At 44.3% G+C, this 16914-nt stretch overlaps 1 protein-coding gene across 2 annotated transcripts in view; it reads right to left on the bottom strand.

Annotated features, from left to right (window-relative positions):
* The window catches only part of NUP210L (nucleoporin 210 like), a 148838-nt gene that overhangs the window by 5441 nt on the left and 126483 nt on the right, over positions 1 to 16914 (bottom strand). For both annotated transcript variants that reach the window (XM_066262044.1, XM_066262045.1), the window contains exons 31-35: positions 15121 to 15296; positions 14441 to 14658; positions 10752 to 10888; positions 4878 to 5004; positions 603 to 752 (exon numbers count right to left, since the gene is read on the bottom strand). In XM_066262044.1, coding sequence (XP_066118141.1) covers positions 603 to 752; positions 4878 to 5004; positions 10752 to 10888; positions 14441 to 14658; positions 15121 to 15296 — 808 coding nt within the window. The remainder of the gene's footprint in view (positions 1 to 602; positions 753 to 4877; positions 5005 to 10751; positions 10889 to 14440; positions 14659 to 15120; positions 15297 to 16914) is intronic.

Here is a 16914-nt window from a genome sequence, read left to right as displayed (position 1 = left end):
GCAAACCCCTTATTGGGCAATGCTCTGCCCATCTGGGGCCATTGCTCCATTGCTCAGCAACTGAGCTATTTTAGCGCCTGAGGCAAGGCCATGGAGCCATCCTCAGTGCCTGGGGCCAACCTGCTCCAACTGAGTGTGGGATGGGAAGAGAGAGAGAGAAAGGAGAGGGGGCGGTGTGGAGAAGCAGATAGCCACTTCTCCTGTGTGCCCTCACTGGGAATTGAAGTGGGACATCCATATACTGGGCTGACACTACCATTGAGCCAACTGGCCAGGGCCTCAACAAACATTCAAACACTGTGCTATTTGCTGGGAATAAAAGATGAATGAGATGTAAGCCAAACCATCACAGAGGTAACAGGGACTAAAGAAAATAGTAAATTATAATAGAAAAGCATTTTCTATTGTGTTATACACAATAGAAATGTGTTATCGAGACACATTAACAAGTTTGAGTGGATTGAGCAAAAATGATTATTGAGAAAGAGTCCATAGTTATATAGCAGATGAAACTGGAAAGTATAAACGCAATCCAGTAAGAAAGCAGCAATGGCACAATTATGAAAACAAAGGAGAAACCAGATTCAACTGATGGAACTCACCTTTCTCCATGCTGAAATCTGAATGGACTTGAAAGATTTCACTTGCTGGAATGTCGAGTAAAGTATTACTGAACTGTACATGGCACAGTATGAGGGTCTCTGGAAGAAGTATTGTTGTAATGGCCAAGGCCTGACTTGGGGTGCAGGATCCTAATAAGCAGAAAAAAGGTAAATAGTTTTATCACTAACAAGAATTTGAAAAAGGGGAGGTTGTTATATAGGAGCAGTTTGGTATCAAAAAACAGAATAGGGGGTCAGTTCTGCTTGACTTGCTACAGTTGTCTAGTTGCCAGCTCTGTTAGCTCCTGTTACAATCATGATGAAAGAATAGTATAAGACCCTTGCCTCTGCTAGCTTGTGAATGACTATAGTGGGACCTCCATTATCAATATGACAGGTGTGTCCTCTTTAAAAGGTTTTTGGAATTTCTCAGTGGGAATAAGATTATAGGGAAATTGGATAGCTATTAGAAATACAGCACTGCAGCTGGGAAGTAGCTTTTGTTAAGTCTAGATGGTCTGTTTTCCACAACTATTTAAATATGACTCAAGTCAAAGATCTCTAGAACTTCATTACAAGTGATACCTTAAACAGGAGCTGCATAGCCAGCAAGAAATGGACCGATACCATGGTTGGGTCAGCTGCTATGGATGGCATTCTAGCTAAATAGGAACTGGTGTCCTGTTTAGATGTTCCCCTGCACTGTTTCTTAATGATTTCAGTTTATTAAAGCCCTTTTTCTTTCTCTTTTTTTATTTTTCGGAGGCAGGGTAGGAGGAGGCAAAGGAGGAGGGAGGAGGAGAGAAGGTAGTGTGCAAAGGTCACATGCTGAAGTTCTTTTTTTTTTTTTTTAATATATATTTTTTTATTTATTCATTTTAGAGAGGAGAGAGAGACAGACAGACAGACAGAAAGGAGGAGCAGGAAGCATCAACTCCCATATGTGCCTTGACCAGGCAAGCCCAGGGTTTTGAACCGGCGACCTCAGTGTTTCCAGGCTGACACTTTATCCACTGCGCCCCCACAGGTCAGGCACTGAAGTTCTTTTTAAATTGCCAGCAGTCCAGTGACCATTCTTTTTTCTTTTTGTCTTGACAGAGACAGAGAGAAAGAGAGCGGGGCAAATAGAGACAGATAGACAGGAAGGGAGAAAGATGAGAAGCATCAATTCTTTGTTGTGCCATCTTAGTTGTTCATTGATTGCTTTCTCATATGTGCCTTGGCCAGGCGGCTACAGCAGAGCGAGTGACCCCTTGCTCAAGCCAGTGACCTTTGGGCTCAAGCCAGCGACCATGGGGTATGTCTATGAACCTATGCTCAAGCCAGCGACCCCATGATTAAGCAGGTGAACCCTCACTCAAGCTGGATGAACCCACGCTCAAGACGGATAAGCCTGCACTCAAGCTGGTGACCTCAGGGTTTCAAACCTGGGTCCTCCACGGCCCAGTCCGATGCTCTATCCACTGTGGTACCACCTGGTCAAGCTCCAGTGATCATTCTTATCTTTTGGAGTATATTATCAATATCAAAGGAACTGTTATGGATTTCATAATAAGTTGTTTTAGATTTTATTTATTTATGTATGTATGTATTTTTTACAGAGTCAGAGAGTGAGTCAGAGAGAGGGATAGACAGGGACAGACAGACAGGAACAGAGAGAGATAAGAAGCATCAATCATTAGTTTTTCATTGCGCGTTGCAACACCTTAGTTGTTTATTGATTGCTTTCTCATATGTGCCTTGACCGCAGGCCTTCAGCAGACCGAGTAAGACCTTGTTGGACCCAGCGCTTTGGGTTCAAGCTGGTGAGCTTTTGCTCAAACCAGATGAGCCCGCGCTCAAGCTGGCGACCTCGGGGTCTTGAACCTTGGTCCTCCACGGCCCAGTCTGATGCTCTATCCACTGTGCCACCACCTGGTCAAGCTCCAGTGATCATTCTTATCTTTTGGAGTATATTATCAATATCAAGGGAACTGTTTTATGGATTTCATAATAAGTTGTTTTAGATTTTGCTGCAAAAAAACCCTGTGTTTGTAAAATCGTAAGGTAGATGTTATAAAAAAAAATTTAGTACTTTGTAAAATAACCTGGAAATTTTGATAATCATTTTTTTAAGACTTTATTTATTCATTTTTTAGAGAGGGGAAAAGAGGGAGAGAAGGGAGGGAGGAGCAGGAAGCAGCAACTCCCATATGTGCCTTGACTGGGCAAACCAAGGATTTCTAACTGGCGACCTCAGTGTTCCAGGTCGAAGCTTTATCCACTATGCCACCACAGGTCAGGTGAACCTGGAAAAGTTTAAAGATCAAGTGTTCTTTTTTTGTGTGTGTGATGGAGACAGAGACAGAGAGAGGGACAGACAGGAAGGGAGAGAGATGAGAAGCATCAATTCTTCCTTTCGGCTCCTTGGCCTCTTTAGTTGTTCTTTGATTGCTTTCTAATATGTGCCTTGACAGGGAGGCTCCAGCTGAGCCAGTGATCCCTTACTCAAGCCAGCGAACTTGGGCTCAAGCCAGCAACCACGGGGTCATGTTTATGATCCCACGCTCAAGCCAGTGACCCTGTGCTCAAGTTGGTGAGCCCACGCTCAAGCTGGTGACCTTGGAGTCTCGAACCTGAGTCCTCCGCATCCCTGTCCGACGCTCTATCCACTGCGCCACTGCCTAGTCAGGCTCAAATGTTCTTAATAAATATTTAGATTATGTTTATAAGAGTAAATATTTAATATGAAAAGAAAATACATTAAGTGCTTAAAAATTGAAGGACAAGGCCCTGGCTGGTTGGCTCAGCGGTAGAGCGTCGGCCTGGCGTGCGGGGGACCCGGGTTCGATTCCCGGCCAGGGCACATAGGAGAAGCGCCCATTTGCTTCTCCACCACTCCCTCCTTCCTCTCTGTCTCTCTCTTCCCCTCCCGCAGCCGAGGCTCCATTGGAGCAAAGATGGCCCGGGCGCTGGGGATGGCTCCTTGGCCTTTGCCTCAGGCGCTAGAGTGGCTCTGGTCTCGGCAGAGCGATGCCCGGAGGGGCATAGCATCGCCCCCTGGTGGGCAGAGCTTCGCCCCTGGTCGGGCACATGCGGGTGTCTGACTGTCTCTCTCCGTTTCCAGCTTCAGAAAAATACAAAAAAAAAAAAAAAAAAAAAAAAAAAGAAAAGATCTGGAATTTCTTCTTTCTTTAGGGAAAGAAAAGGAATAAAAACCTCATAGACTTTGGAGTGGGTCATATCTTTACCTTGTGTGAGTTACTTGCTCTTAGACTGAGTGTTCTCATCTTTAAAATGATGATAATTACTACATGATGAGATTGTTAAATGAGATAAAATGTAAAAATTCCTAACATAGCAGCTGGAATCAATTAGGAGCTTCTTGTATTCTAGTTTTCTTTTCCTTTTTATTCAGTGAGAGGAGAGGGACAGAAACAGACCTGCATGCGCCCCAACCAGGATCCACCCATCAAGGCCACTAGAAGGTGATGTTCTGCCCATGCTTGCAACAGAGCTCTTAGCACCTGAGGCGGAGGCCATGGAGCCATCCTCAGCACCCGGGGCCAACTCAATCCAATCGAGTCATGGCTGTAGGAGAGAAAGTGAAGAGAGAGAAAAAGAGAGAGAGAGAGAGAGCGAGAGCAAGAGAGAGAGAGAGAGAGAGAGAGAAGCTAGAGGGAGAGGGATAGAGAAGCAGATGGGCGCTTCTCCTGTGTGCCCTAACCGGGAATTGAACCTGGGACATCCATACACCAGCTGGCACTCTACCACCAAGCCAAACAGCCAGGGGCAGTTTTTTCTTTCCTCCACCTTTTTTTTTTTTTGACAGAAAATCATCATCCAATACAGAATAAAAAAAAGGAAGAAACACAGTAGGCAAATTTGCGGAGGGGATATTTCAGATGTCACCTACTTCAACAATTCTTAAATCTGGGAAAGAATTGTTTCTTAGCCCTATTCCAAATTTATGATATTTCTGGATGGAGTCCATGAATCTGTACTTTTTAAAAATTTCCTTGGGTAAGATTGAAAATCAGCATTGTTTGGAAATATCTGGTTTAGACCACCTCCTATTCTCAGGCAGGGTTATATAACTTGAAAGATAATAGGGACTAGATTGAACCTATTTCAAATCCTTAATTTAGCTATAATTTCTCTCAATGACTTATTTGTTAAAGTGGAGTCAATTTTGAAATAAAAAGAAATTTGTTTTGCCAATTCAAAGGGGTAAATGAATTGCAGGAAGATGAGAAAGTTGGGAACAATCACCCACACCTATAAAGAGAGTCTGACCTTTAAGATTGACACCATTTCTGCTGGTGATGATGAAGAACTTGAACTCAGTTGAACTGGGGGTATTGGTGAGATAACTCTTGAGGTCATAACTGAGTGTTAATCTTGATGATGCATTGACAACCACCTATCAGGAAACCAAAGGAAAACCTCTACCTTAATTAATTAATTAATTCATCCATTTATTCATTTTAGAGAGGGCAGAGAGGGAGAGAGGGGGGGAAGGAGGCAAACAGAGAGAGAGAAGGAGGGAGGAACAGGAAGCATCAACTCCCATATGTGCCTTGACCAGGCAAGCCAGGGGTTTTGAACTGGCGACTTCAACATTTCAGGTTGATGCTTTATCTACTGCGCCACCACAGGTCAGGCTCTCTACCTAAATTCTTAAAGAATCTTGTTCCCTCTTTCTCCAGCCTTTGTAACTTAATTAACCAAAAGCATCTGTTTCATACAAATTGCTCTTCTAGTGATCACATATTTGAGAACCATGAAAAAAATTTTTTTTTTCATTTTTCCGAAGCTGGAAACGGGGGAGGCAGTCAGACAGACTCCCGCATACGCCCGACGGAGATCCACCCGGCATGCCCAGCAGGGGGCGACGCTTCGCCCCTCTGGGGCGTCGCTCTGTTGCATCCAGAGCCATTCTAGTGCCTGAGGCAGAGGCCACAGAGCCATCCCCAGCGCCCGGGCCATCCCCGCTCCAATGGAGCCTCCACTGTGGGAGGGGAAGAGAGAGACAGAGAGGAAGGAGAGGGGGAGGGGTGGAGAAGCAGATGGGCGCTTCTCGTGTGTGCCCCGGCTGGGAATCAAACCCAGGACTCCTGCATACCAGGCCGACGCTCTACCGCTGAGCCAACCGGCCAGGGCGCATGAAATCTTATGTGAGAAAAAAATAACATTTGTTTTTTTCTAAAAGGAGGTGTTTTGCAACTTTAGGTTTTCTCTTTAGTTGCATATAATCTCAACATTTTTGAAACTTCAAAGTACTTTGGTTTCTCTCAATATACATATAATGTTTTGTCTTATATAGTAGGGTTTTTTTTTGTGTGTGTGTGTGTGTTTTTTTTTTTTTTTACAAAGACAGAGAGAGAGTCAGAGAGAGGGATAGATAGGGACAGACAGATAAGAACGGAGAGAGCCTGACCAGGCGGTGGCGCAATGGATAGAGCATTGGACTGGGATGAGGAGGACCCAGGTTCAAGACCCTGAGGTCGCCAGCTTGAGCGCGGGCTCATCTGGTTTGAGTAAAGCTCACCAGCTTGAGCCCAAGGTCGCTGGCTCAAGCAAGGGGTTACTGGTCTGCTGAAGGCCCGCGGTCAAGGCACATATAAGAAAGCAATCAATGAACAACTAAGGTGTCGCAATGAAAAACTGATGATTGATGCTTCTCATCTCTCTCTGTTCCTGTCTGTCTATCCCTCTATCTGACTCTCTCTGTCTCTTTAAAAAAAAAAAAGAAGAAGAACAGATAGAGAGCCTGACCAGGCGGTGGTGCAGTGGCTAAAGCGTTGGACTAGGATGCGGAAGACCCAGGTTCAAGACCCCGAGGTCACCAGCTTGAGCGCAGCTCATCTGGTTTGAGCAAAGCTCACCAGCTTGGACCCAAGGTCAGTGGCTCTGGTCTGCTGAAGGCCCGCAGTCAAGGCACATATGAGAAAGCAATCAATGAACAACTAAGGTGTTACAACGAAAAACTGATGATTGATGCTTCTCATCTCTCTCCGTTCCTGTCTGTCCTTATCTATCCCTCTCTCTGACTCTCTCTCTGTTTCTGTAAAAAAAACTAATAAAAATATCTGAGCCAAATATGTAATTAAAAAAAAAACGGAGAGAGATGAGAAGCATCAATTATCAGTTTTTCGTTGTGACACCTTAGTTCATTGATTGCTTTCTCATATGTGCCTTGACCCGGGGGCTACAGCAGACCAAGTGACCCCTTGCTTAAGCCAGCGACCTTGGGTCCAAGCTGGTGAGCTTTGCTCAAACCAGATGAGCCTGCGCTCAAGCTGGCGGCCTTGGGGTCTTGAACCTGGGTCCTTCACATCCCAGTCCAACACTCTATCCACTGAGCCACTGCCTGGTTGGGCTGTACGTATTTTTACACTTGTTAAAATCCCTTCTATGAGGCTGTGCTTTGGGACAATATTATAACCAACCCAACTATCCTGACAGGGCTCATTGGTTGATTCTTGTATGTGCTCAACCAGGGGTCGAACTCGCAACGTTGGCATGTTGGGATGATGCTACCCAGCCAGGCATCCCTTTCCTCTTGAAATAACATTCTTCAGGATACCAACATCTCTGTTTTTTTGTTTCACTTCACTGGTCATTTCTTTTTTCTTTTCTTTTCTTTTTTTAGCACAGGAGAGACAGGCAGACAGAAAGAGAGAAAGATGAGGAGCATCAACTCATAGTTGTGGCACCTTAGTTGTTCATTAATTGATTTTTCACACGTGCCTTGTCTGGGGGGGGCTCCAGCCAAGCCAGTGACCCATTGCTTAAGCCAGCAACCTTGGGCTTCAAGCCAGCGACCAAGTGGTCATGTCTATGATCCCACACTCAATCCAGCAACCCCACGCTCAAGCTGGTAAGCCCGCACTCAAGCCAGATGAGCCTGCACTAAAGCCGGCAACCTCAAGGCTTTTTTTTTTTTTTTAAAGCTTAGTCTTTTTTAAAATTTTTTAAAATTTTATTTATTCATTTTTAGACAGGAGAGAGATACAGAGAGATAGGAGGGGGGAGGAGCCGGAAGCATCAACTCCCACATGTGCCTTGACCAGGCAAGCCCAGGGTTTTGAACCGGCGACCTCAGCATTTCCAGGTCGACACTTTATCCACTGCGCCACCACAGGTCAGGCAACCTCAAGGTTTTGACTAGGTTCTCAGCATCCCAGGTTGAGGATCTATTTACTGCGTCACTGCCTGCTCAGGACACTGGTCATTTCTACACCTGATCTTTTTTTTTTTTTTTTGTATTTTTCTGAAGTGAGAATAGGGGAGGCAGAGAGACAGACTCCCGCATACACCTGACCAGGATCCACCCGGTAAGCCTACTTAGGGGGCAATGCTCTGCCCATTTGGGGCATTGCTCCTTTGCAACCAGAGCCATTCTAGAGCCTGAGGCAGAGGCCATTCTCAGTGCCTGGGCCAACTTTGCTTCAATGGAACTGTGGCTGCAAGAGGGAGAGATAGGGATAGAGAAAAAGTAGAGGGGGGAAGGGTGAAGAAGCAGATGGGTGCTTCTCCTGTGTGCCCTGGCTGGGAATCAAACCTGGGACTTCCACACACCAAGCCAACCAGCCAGGGCCTACAGTTGATCTTAGTCAAAAGGCTGAAAAGTGATGCCACTGGTCATTTGTTATAAGTCTCTCTCGTTGGTTCCTTTTCTTCTCACAGAGCTCTTAATATTGGAGTGTCCCTAGAGCTTACTTATTCCTTGAACCTTTTTTCTGTTGCACTCATTCTCTTAGTGATCTAATGGCTTTAAACATCATCTCTATGCCAGTGACTCCCAGACTTTTTAAAAAGACTTTATTGATTTTAGAGAGAAGGGGAGGAGAGAGAGAGAGAAGACAGGAGAGGGAAAGATCAACTCGTAGTAGTTATTTCTCGTATGTTCCTTGACTGGATAAGCTGGGGTTTTTTTTTTTTGTTTTTTTTTTTCAGAGTCAGAGAGAGGGAGAGATAGGGACAGACAGACAAGAATGGAGAGAGATGAGAAGCATCAATCATCAGTTTTTTATTGTGATACCTTAGTTGTTCATTGATTGCTTTCTCATATGTGCCTTGACCATTGGCCTTCAGCAGACTGAGTGACCCCTTGCTCGAGCCAGCGACCTTGGGTCCAAGCTGATGAACTTTGCTCAAACCAGATGAGCCCGCGCTCAAGCTGGCGACCTCGGGGTCTTGAACCTGAGTCCTCTGCATCCCAGTCCGTGGCTTTATCCAGTGCACCACTGGCTGGTCAGGCAAGCCGAGGTTTTTGAACTGGCAACCTCAGCGTTCCAGATTGATGCTTTATCTACTATGCCACCAGAGGTCAGGCATCCTAGACTTTTATATGCAGTTACCTCATGTCCAATTATACATGTCCAAACTGACTGATCTCCAAAACTGTTCCATTTACAATTTCCCCATTTCAGTTGATGGCAACTTAAACCTTTGTTGTTCAATTAAAAATCTTAAAGCTGACTGAGAGGTGGTGGTGCAGTGGATATAGCATCAACCCAAACACTAAGGTCCCTGGTTCAAAACCCTGAGGTCACCAACTGAGCAGGGGTTTATCAGCCTAAAGGCTTGCCAGCTTGAGTGTGGGGTTGCTGGCTTGATCATGGGATCGTTGACATGATTCCAAGGTTGCTGGCTTGAAGCCCAAGGTCACTGGCTTGAGCCCAAGGTTTCGGGCTTGAGCAAGGTGTCACTGGCTCAGCTGGAGCCCCCCAGTCAAGGCATGTATGAGAAGCAATCAATGAACAACTAAAAAAGTGAAGCAACTATGAGTTGATGCTTCTCATCTCTCTCCTCCCTCTCTCCCTCCTGTCTCACAAATCAATTTAAAAAAACTTAAGTCATTCTTGCTTGTCTCACACTCTGCATGTAAGCTGTCAGGAAATTCTATTGGCTCTACCTCTAATAGATACTTAGAATCTGATCAACTTCTTATTACTTCCTCTATTACTACCCTGATCCACCATCATATCTCACCTGGATCACTGCAATAATAGTCTCCCAACTGGTCTTTCAGCATTTTTACTCTTGCCCTTCAGTTTTCTTTTTATTGTTGTTTTTTTCTGAAGTGAGAAGAGGGGAGGCAGAGAGACAGACTCCCACATACACCCAACCTGGATCCACCCAGTAAGCCTACTAGGGGGCAATGCTCTGCTCATCTGGGGCATTGCTCCTTTGCAACCAGAGCCATTCTAGCACCTGAGGTAGAGGCCTCAGTACCCAGGCCAACTTTGCTTCAATGGAACCGTGGCTTGGGAGGGGAAGAGAGAGATAGAGAGAAAAGAGAGGGGGAAGGGTGGAGAAGGAAATGGGTGCTTCTCCTGTGTGCCCTGACCAGCAATCAAACCCAGGTCTTCCACACGTTGGGCTGATGCTCTACTACTGAGCAAACCAGCCAGGGCCACCCTTGCCCTTCAGTTTATTACCAACCAGTAGTCACAGTGATATTTAAATTTTTAAAGTTTATTTATTTGAGAGAAGAAAGAAGAGAGAGACAGAAACATCAGTTTCTGTATGTACCCTGACCAGGGATGGAACTAGCAACATCTGTGCATCAGGACAATGCTCTAACCAAGTTATCTGGCCAAGATTCACTGTGATATTTTAAAATATAAGCCAGTCTAGTAATTTTCTGGTTAAGAATCTTAACACTATTTCCCTTTATGTTCCAATAAAGCTTGTTGGCTTTTTTTATATCTGATATGTGAGTGTATTCTTTTCTATATTCATATTCCCATATATAGAAATAGTTGCCCTTGCCTGACCAGGTGGTGGCGCAGTGGAAAGAGCGTTGGACTGGGATGCGGAGGACTCAGGTTCGAGACCCCGAGGTCGCCAGCTTGAGTGCGGGCTCATCTGGTTTGAGCAAAGCTCACCAGCTTGGACCCAAGGTCGCTGGCTTGAGCAAGGGGTTACTCAGTATGCTGTAGCCCCTCCCCCCATCAAGGCACATATGAGAAAGCAATCAATGAACAACTAAGGTGTCACAACGAAAAACTGATGATTGATGCTTCTCATCTCTCTCTGTTCTTGTCTGTCTGTCCCTATCTATCCCTCTCTCTGATTCTCTCTGTCTTTGTAAAAAAAAAAAAAAAAAAAAAGAAATAGTTTCCCTTGTCTCTTTAACCCTGGTGTTGTTAGGTTTACCTCTCGATATGTTTTCAGCAGTCCTGGGATGTCATAAAAGATTGTTGCTATTCCTGGACTCCTGGCCACTGCTACCCCAGTGACAATGTCTGTTTGTAGAATACTGTCAGTGGAAACCATCCATATCCCGGGTTCACCTAGAAAAGGACAAGAGAAAGCACTTGGCTGCAACCTTTCAATATAAATTGATGGTCACTTTAACCTTACTCAGACTCCAAATTAGTAGACCATCGAAGCATATAGATTTCTCTCCCCAGGAGGAACACCTAGCTTTGAGGACACCCTTGTTTTTTGAATGGCAGGTTCCCCTTCATATATAATATCAGCAAAATAAAATAAAAACTACTGACTTTCAGAATCATAAAAGGTACTTAATTCTCCTTAAAGAAAAACTTATTTTACACACAGGGATAACTCTCTGATTAAACTTTGTTAAAACCCTGTTAAGGACAAATCTGCTTTGAGTTACCCATTAATACCAGCAGGAAGACTTCAAGAAAGTGACAACTAGCAAGAGAGGATTTATTTTGGCTTAAATTTCAAGGTGGCAGAGGAATGCCAAAGGCTACGTTAGGTTACTGATCCTGGCATGTGGCCCATTTGTTTCCTAATTCAAAGTGTTATGGATTTAGGATGTCAAAAATATTCCAGAATAAAACAGAGGGACAATCCTGACAAAATCTAGCAAAGAGCTTTTGCTTTATTGACAAGAGATTAACAATCATGGCATTATTAATTCTGTCAACCTTAAAGCAGAGTTAGCTCACCAGCCCTGGATTACATGTTAGTAGTGGCTGGTTGCTTGCAAGTCAGTTTTTACAGGATTTGGAGGAGTTGACCTAGTCTTTTTTTTTTTTTTTTTTTAGATTTTTTTTATTTATTCATTTTTATTAGAGAGAAAGGGAGAGAGAGAGGGAGAGATAGAGAGAGAACAGGGGGAGGAGCAGGAAGCATCAACTCCCATATGTGCCTTGACCAGGCAAGCCCAGGGTTTTGAACCGGCGACCTCAGCATTCCAGGCCGACGCTTTATCCACTGCGCCACCACAGGTCAGGCCGGAGTTGACCTAGTCTTAATAGAGCTCCCTTTGCATCAAGTCCAATATATATGAGTAATGTTAAAGTCAGGCCCAACATAGGCCCTGGCCGGTTGGCTCAGTGGTAGAGTGTCTGCCTGGCGTGCAGGAGTCCTGGGTTAGATTCCCGGCCAGGGCACACAGGAGAAGCGCCCATCTGCTTCTCCACCCCTTCCCCTCTCTTTCCTCTCTGTCTCTCTCTTCCCCTCCCGCAGCCGAGGCTCCATTGGCGCAAAGATGGCCCAGGCACTGAGGATGGCTCTGTGGTCTCTGCCTCAGGCGCTAGAATGGCTCTGGTTGCAACAGAGTGACGCCCCAGAGGGGCAGAGCATCGCCTCTGGTGGGCATGCCGGGTGGATCTCGGTTGGGCGCATGCGGGAGTCTGTCTGACTGCCTCCCCGTTTCCAGCTTCGGAAAAATGCAAAAAAAAAAAAAAAAAAAGAAAAAAAGTCAAGTCCAACATTATATCACTTTGCCCAAACACATATACCTGTAATTCCCAGAAGAGGAAATCCAAGTAGACTGGATCCAAAGCCAGTCTACTTGGATCAATTATTTGAATGCATATACTCAGTCAATGTATATCACTTTGGAAATATGCTATCAGTAAGCCCAAAGAATTAACACTCATTAACCAAAGCCTGATTTTCTTTAACTCAATAGTACTTCTTAGAACAGAAACCCTTTGCTAATCAAGAGAATAATAAAGCCTCACATTATTGTGATGATATATATAGGAGTTAGGCCTTCAATGAGGCTCACAAATAAAATCAAAAAATTGTTTTTTTTTCTTAATGTTTATTTTTATTGATTTAGAGAAAGGAAGGGAGAGAGAGAGAAAGACAGGAATATCAATCTGTTCCTGTATGTGCTCTGACCAGGGATGGAACTGGCAACCTCTGTTCTTCAGGACAATGCACTAACCAACTGAGCCATCCAGCCAGGGCCAAAATTGGTTCTTAATTTTTTTTTTTTTTTTGAGAGACAGGATGGGAGAGATGAGAAGTATCAACTCATAGTTGTGGCACTTACTTGTTCAGTGATTGCTTTCTCATATGTCCCTTAACCAGGGAGCTCCATCTGAGCCAGTGACCCCTTGCTCAAGCCAGCGACCTTAGATCCAGGCCAGCAACCCTGGGCTTAAGCCAGCGACCATGGGGAGTCATGTTTATGATCCCACGCTCAAGCTGGTGACCCTGCACTCAAGCTGGTAAGCCCATGCGCAAGCCAAATGAGCCTGCACTTAAGCTAGCGACCTCAGGGTTTCAAATATGGGTCCTCAGCATCCCAGGCCAATACTGTATTCATTGTGCCACTGCCTGGTTGGGCCACAAAATTGCTTCTTAGAACTAAAGCTGGCCCTGGCTGGTAGCTCAGTGGATAGAGCATTGGCTTGGAGTGTGAAACTCCTGGATTCAATTCCTGGTCAGGGCACACAGGAGAAGCAACCATCTGCTTCTCTCCCTATTACTCATCCTTCTCTTTCTCTTCCCCTAACACAGCTTGATTGGTCTGAATGTGTCAGACTCAGGTGCTGAAAATAGCTCAGTACTCAAGCATTGGTCCCAGATGGGGTTGCCGGGTGGATCCCAGTTGGGGCACATGTGGCAGTCTGCCTCACTATCTCCCTTCCTTTCACCAAAAAATATATAAAAAAGAACTAAAGCCTGATTGTCCTTTTCTTCCTTTTATTCCATCCTTTACTGTTTTGTTTTGTTTTTAGTGAGACAGAGACAAAGATAGATGAGAAGCAGCAACTCGTAGTTATGTCACCTTTGTTGTTCATTGATTGCTTCTCATACATGCCCTGACTGGGTAGCTCTAGCCAAGCCAGTGACCCCTGGCTCAAGCCAGTGACCTTGGGCTTCAAGCCATTGACCTTTGGGCTCAAGCCCATGACCCATGGGATCATGTCTATGATCTCATGTTCAAGTCAGTGACCCCACGCTCAAGCTGGTGAGCCTGCACTCAAGCAAGATGACCCTGTACTCAAGCTGGTGATCTCAGGGTTTTGAACCTGGGGCCTCAGTGTTCCAGGTCAACTCTTTATCCACTGTGCCACCACTGGTCAGGCGTTTACTACTCTTCAGCTTAGTATTTACTGGAAATGGAGGAGACAGCATGGTACCATACTCTGTCTACATAATACATTACATAATGTTATGCATTTGATAAATATGACTGACTGACTTCTCATGGCTGATTATTGAAATAGGCATTAAACTGAGAATTATCCATGAACATGAAAAATAATGAAATACATAAAATTGTTTTCCATCTCAGAGAGGCCCTCAGATTTTAGATAATTTGGAAAAAAATCTTCTCAGGGATAAATTGCTTTGTAATCTTGTCAGTTGTGAGGTTAAGAAAGGGAAGGCGGCCTGACCTGTGGTGGCACAGTGGATAAAGCGTCGACCTGGAAATGCTGAGGTCGCCGGTTCGAAACCCTGGGCTTGCCTGGTCCAGGCACATATGGGAGTTGATGCTTTCTGCTCCTTTCCCTTCTCTCTCTCTCTCTCTCTCTCTCTCTCTCTCTTTCTCTCTCAAAAAACTGAATAAAGTTAAAAATAAAAGAAAAGAAAAGAAAAGAAAAAGAAAGGGAAGGCATCCAGACCATTTCGGTTGAGGAGGTAAGTACTGAAGCAGATGACATCTCCAACAAAGGTGAGCTTGGTGTCTGGCTCAATGGCATGCTCCACAGCAACAGGAATGTAATCTGCCATGCCTGGATGTCTCCGATCCCAGAGACCCACAAGCGTTACCCCTCTGTTCACAGCCTGGACCACATAAGTATAGTTCCTACTCCCTGGTCCGATAAGCAGTAGGTCATCTCTGAAAGTAGACATGAAAGGTAGAAACCTCTGAAAAGAGGCAATAGTTAGGAAACAGTTATGGGGGCAGACCCTATTACAACATTTTATGTTCAACAGCTCAAAAATTCAGAAGAAATTCTACAATGGAGAATAAACAACCAGGGACCAAAGATCAGTCTATATATAACCCCATATATATAGTGCCCAGAAAAGCTTTGTTTTAATTAAAATTTTTTCCATTATAATTTTTTGATAATATTCCTTATAGAAGCTTTCTGTACTCTAGAATTTAAAATATCCTGAACTTTTCTTTGTTAAACAACAAATACCATTCTGGTCGTTTTCCATCTTAATGAAAGAAACAAAGATTAGATTACAAGTGCAGGTGCTGAGAGCAATTTACTGCAGCTGCTGTAAAATACTAGCCTAATCCGCAAGAACTTCTACCACAGCGTCTGCGCTATTCCTTTGACTTCCGTACCTGTTCAGAGCCAGATAAAGCTGGGTGTTGTGTGTGTGGAATTTCTCTCCGATGCTATTATAAAACTGAACAATGAATGTGAGAGACATGCCCAAGGGAAAGGCTGATAGGGTCCTTCCCTTGGCTGTGTATAGCTTGGGTTGGCTGCTTATCCGCAGGTATGTCACTGGTGCTACCTGTAAAAGACAAAACCTACTGGTACAGAGAAGAATGCATTACAGAGAGCTATGGCCATATTCTTAGATTTATAATCAATGATAAAAGTGGTGTTCCTTTTTCATAGAAAATAGTTAGCTCTTGATTTGAAATGACTTATATCAGAGTGAAAAATTATGACAGTACAGGAAATGGCTTTAATTATTAAAGCTGTGGGAATGTGAGAGAAGCTGGAACTTTTTTCTCTTTAAGGGAGTGAGAGAGAGAGGACAGGAAGGGAAAGAGATAAAAAGTATCAACTCATAATTGTGGTACTTCAGTTGTTCATTGATTGGAGAAGCTGGAGCTTTTAAAAATAATTTTATTTATTTAACAATCTTTTCCACTGATTTGAGAGAGAAGTATAAATTAGCAGTTCTACTTAGTTGTTCCATGTAGTTGTGTACTCACTGATTGCTTCTCATACATACACTGACTGGAGATTGAACTCATGACATCAGGGTACTGGGATGATGCTTTATCCATTGAGCCACATGGCCAGGGCTAATTTTATTTATTTATTTACTTATTTAGAGTGAGAGAAAGAGACAGGAGGGGAGAGAGGGTAAGAAGTATCAATTTGTAGTTGATTTTACTTTAGTCGTACATTGAGAGAGACAGATAGGGACAGACAGATAGGAAGGAAGAGAGATGAGAAGCATTAATTCTTCCTTGCGGCTCCTTAATTGTCTCCTTAGTTTTTTATTGATTTCTTTCTCATATGTGCCCTGACCAGATGGATACAGTAGAGTGAGTGACCCTTTGCTCAAGCCAGCGACCTTGGGCTCAGGCCAGTGACCTTGGGCTTCAAGCCAGCGACCTTTGGGCTCAAGCCAGTGACCATGGGGTCATGTTTATGAACCCACACTCAAGCCAGTGACCCCGTGCTCAAGCTGATGAGTTAGCGCTCAAGCTGGATGAGCCCATGCTCAAGCTGGCGACTTCAGAGTTTTGAACCCGGCTCCTCTGTATCTCAGGCCGATGCTCTATCCACTGTGCCACTGCCTGGGACGTCTGCACACCTGGCCGATGTTCTAGCCACTGAGAAAACTGGCCAGGGCCTTAATTCTAAACTTTTTATTTTTTATTTAGGAACACTGAGGTCAATAGTTTGAAATCCAGGGCTTGCCTGGTCAAGGCACTTATGGCAAGCAACCAATGAACAGCTAGAGTGAAGCAACTACTTCTCATCCCCTGCCCACCTCTCTCTGCAAAATCAATCAATAAAAAAAAAAATAAACAAACAGAACAGAAACACAACCATAGATACAGAGAACGTTTTGATGGTCCAGATGGAAGGAGGTTTGAGGAGAAGGGTGGAAAGGGTGAAAAGGGTGAAGGGATTAAGAAGAACAAATTTGGGCCCTGGGCTGGTAGCTCTCAGTTACTTAGAGCCTCATCCCAATATGATATGGTTGTGAGTTTTTTCCCCTGGTCACGACACATACCGGAATCGATCAATCAATGCATAAATAAATGAAACAACAAATCAATATTTCTCTCTCTCTCTTTCCCTACCTCCCTCTAAAATCAATAAGTTAAAAAAAATACTTTAAAGCTCTGGCTGGGTGGCTCAGTGGATAAAGCATCAACCCTGCA

Source organism: Saccopteryx bilineata, chromosome 2 (genome assembly GCF_036850765.1).
Source record: "Saccopteryx bilineata isolate mSacBil1 chromosome 2, mSacBil1_pri_phased_curated, whole genome shotgun sequence".
Classification (NCBI taxonomy): Eukaryota; Metazoa; Chordata; class Mammalia; order Chiroptera; family Emballonuridae; genus Saccopteryx; species Saccopteryx bilineata.
This window is presented reverse-complemented; position numbering and strand designations above follow the sequence as displayed.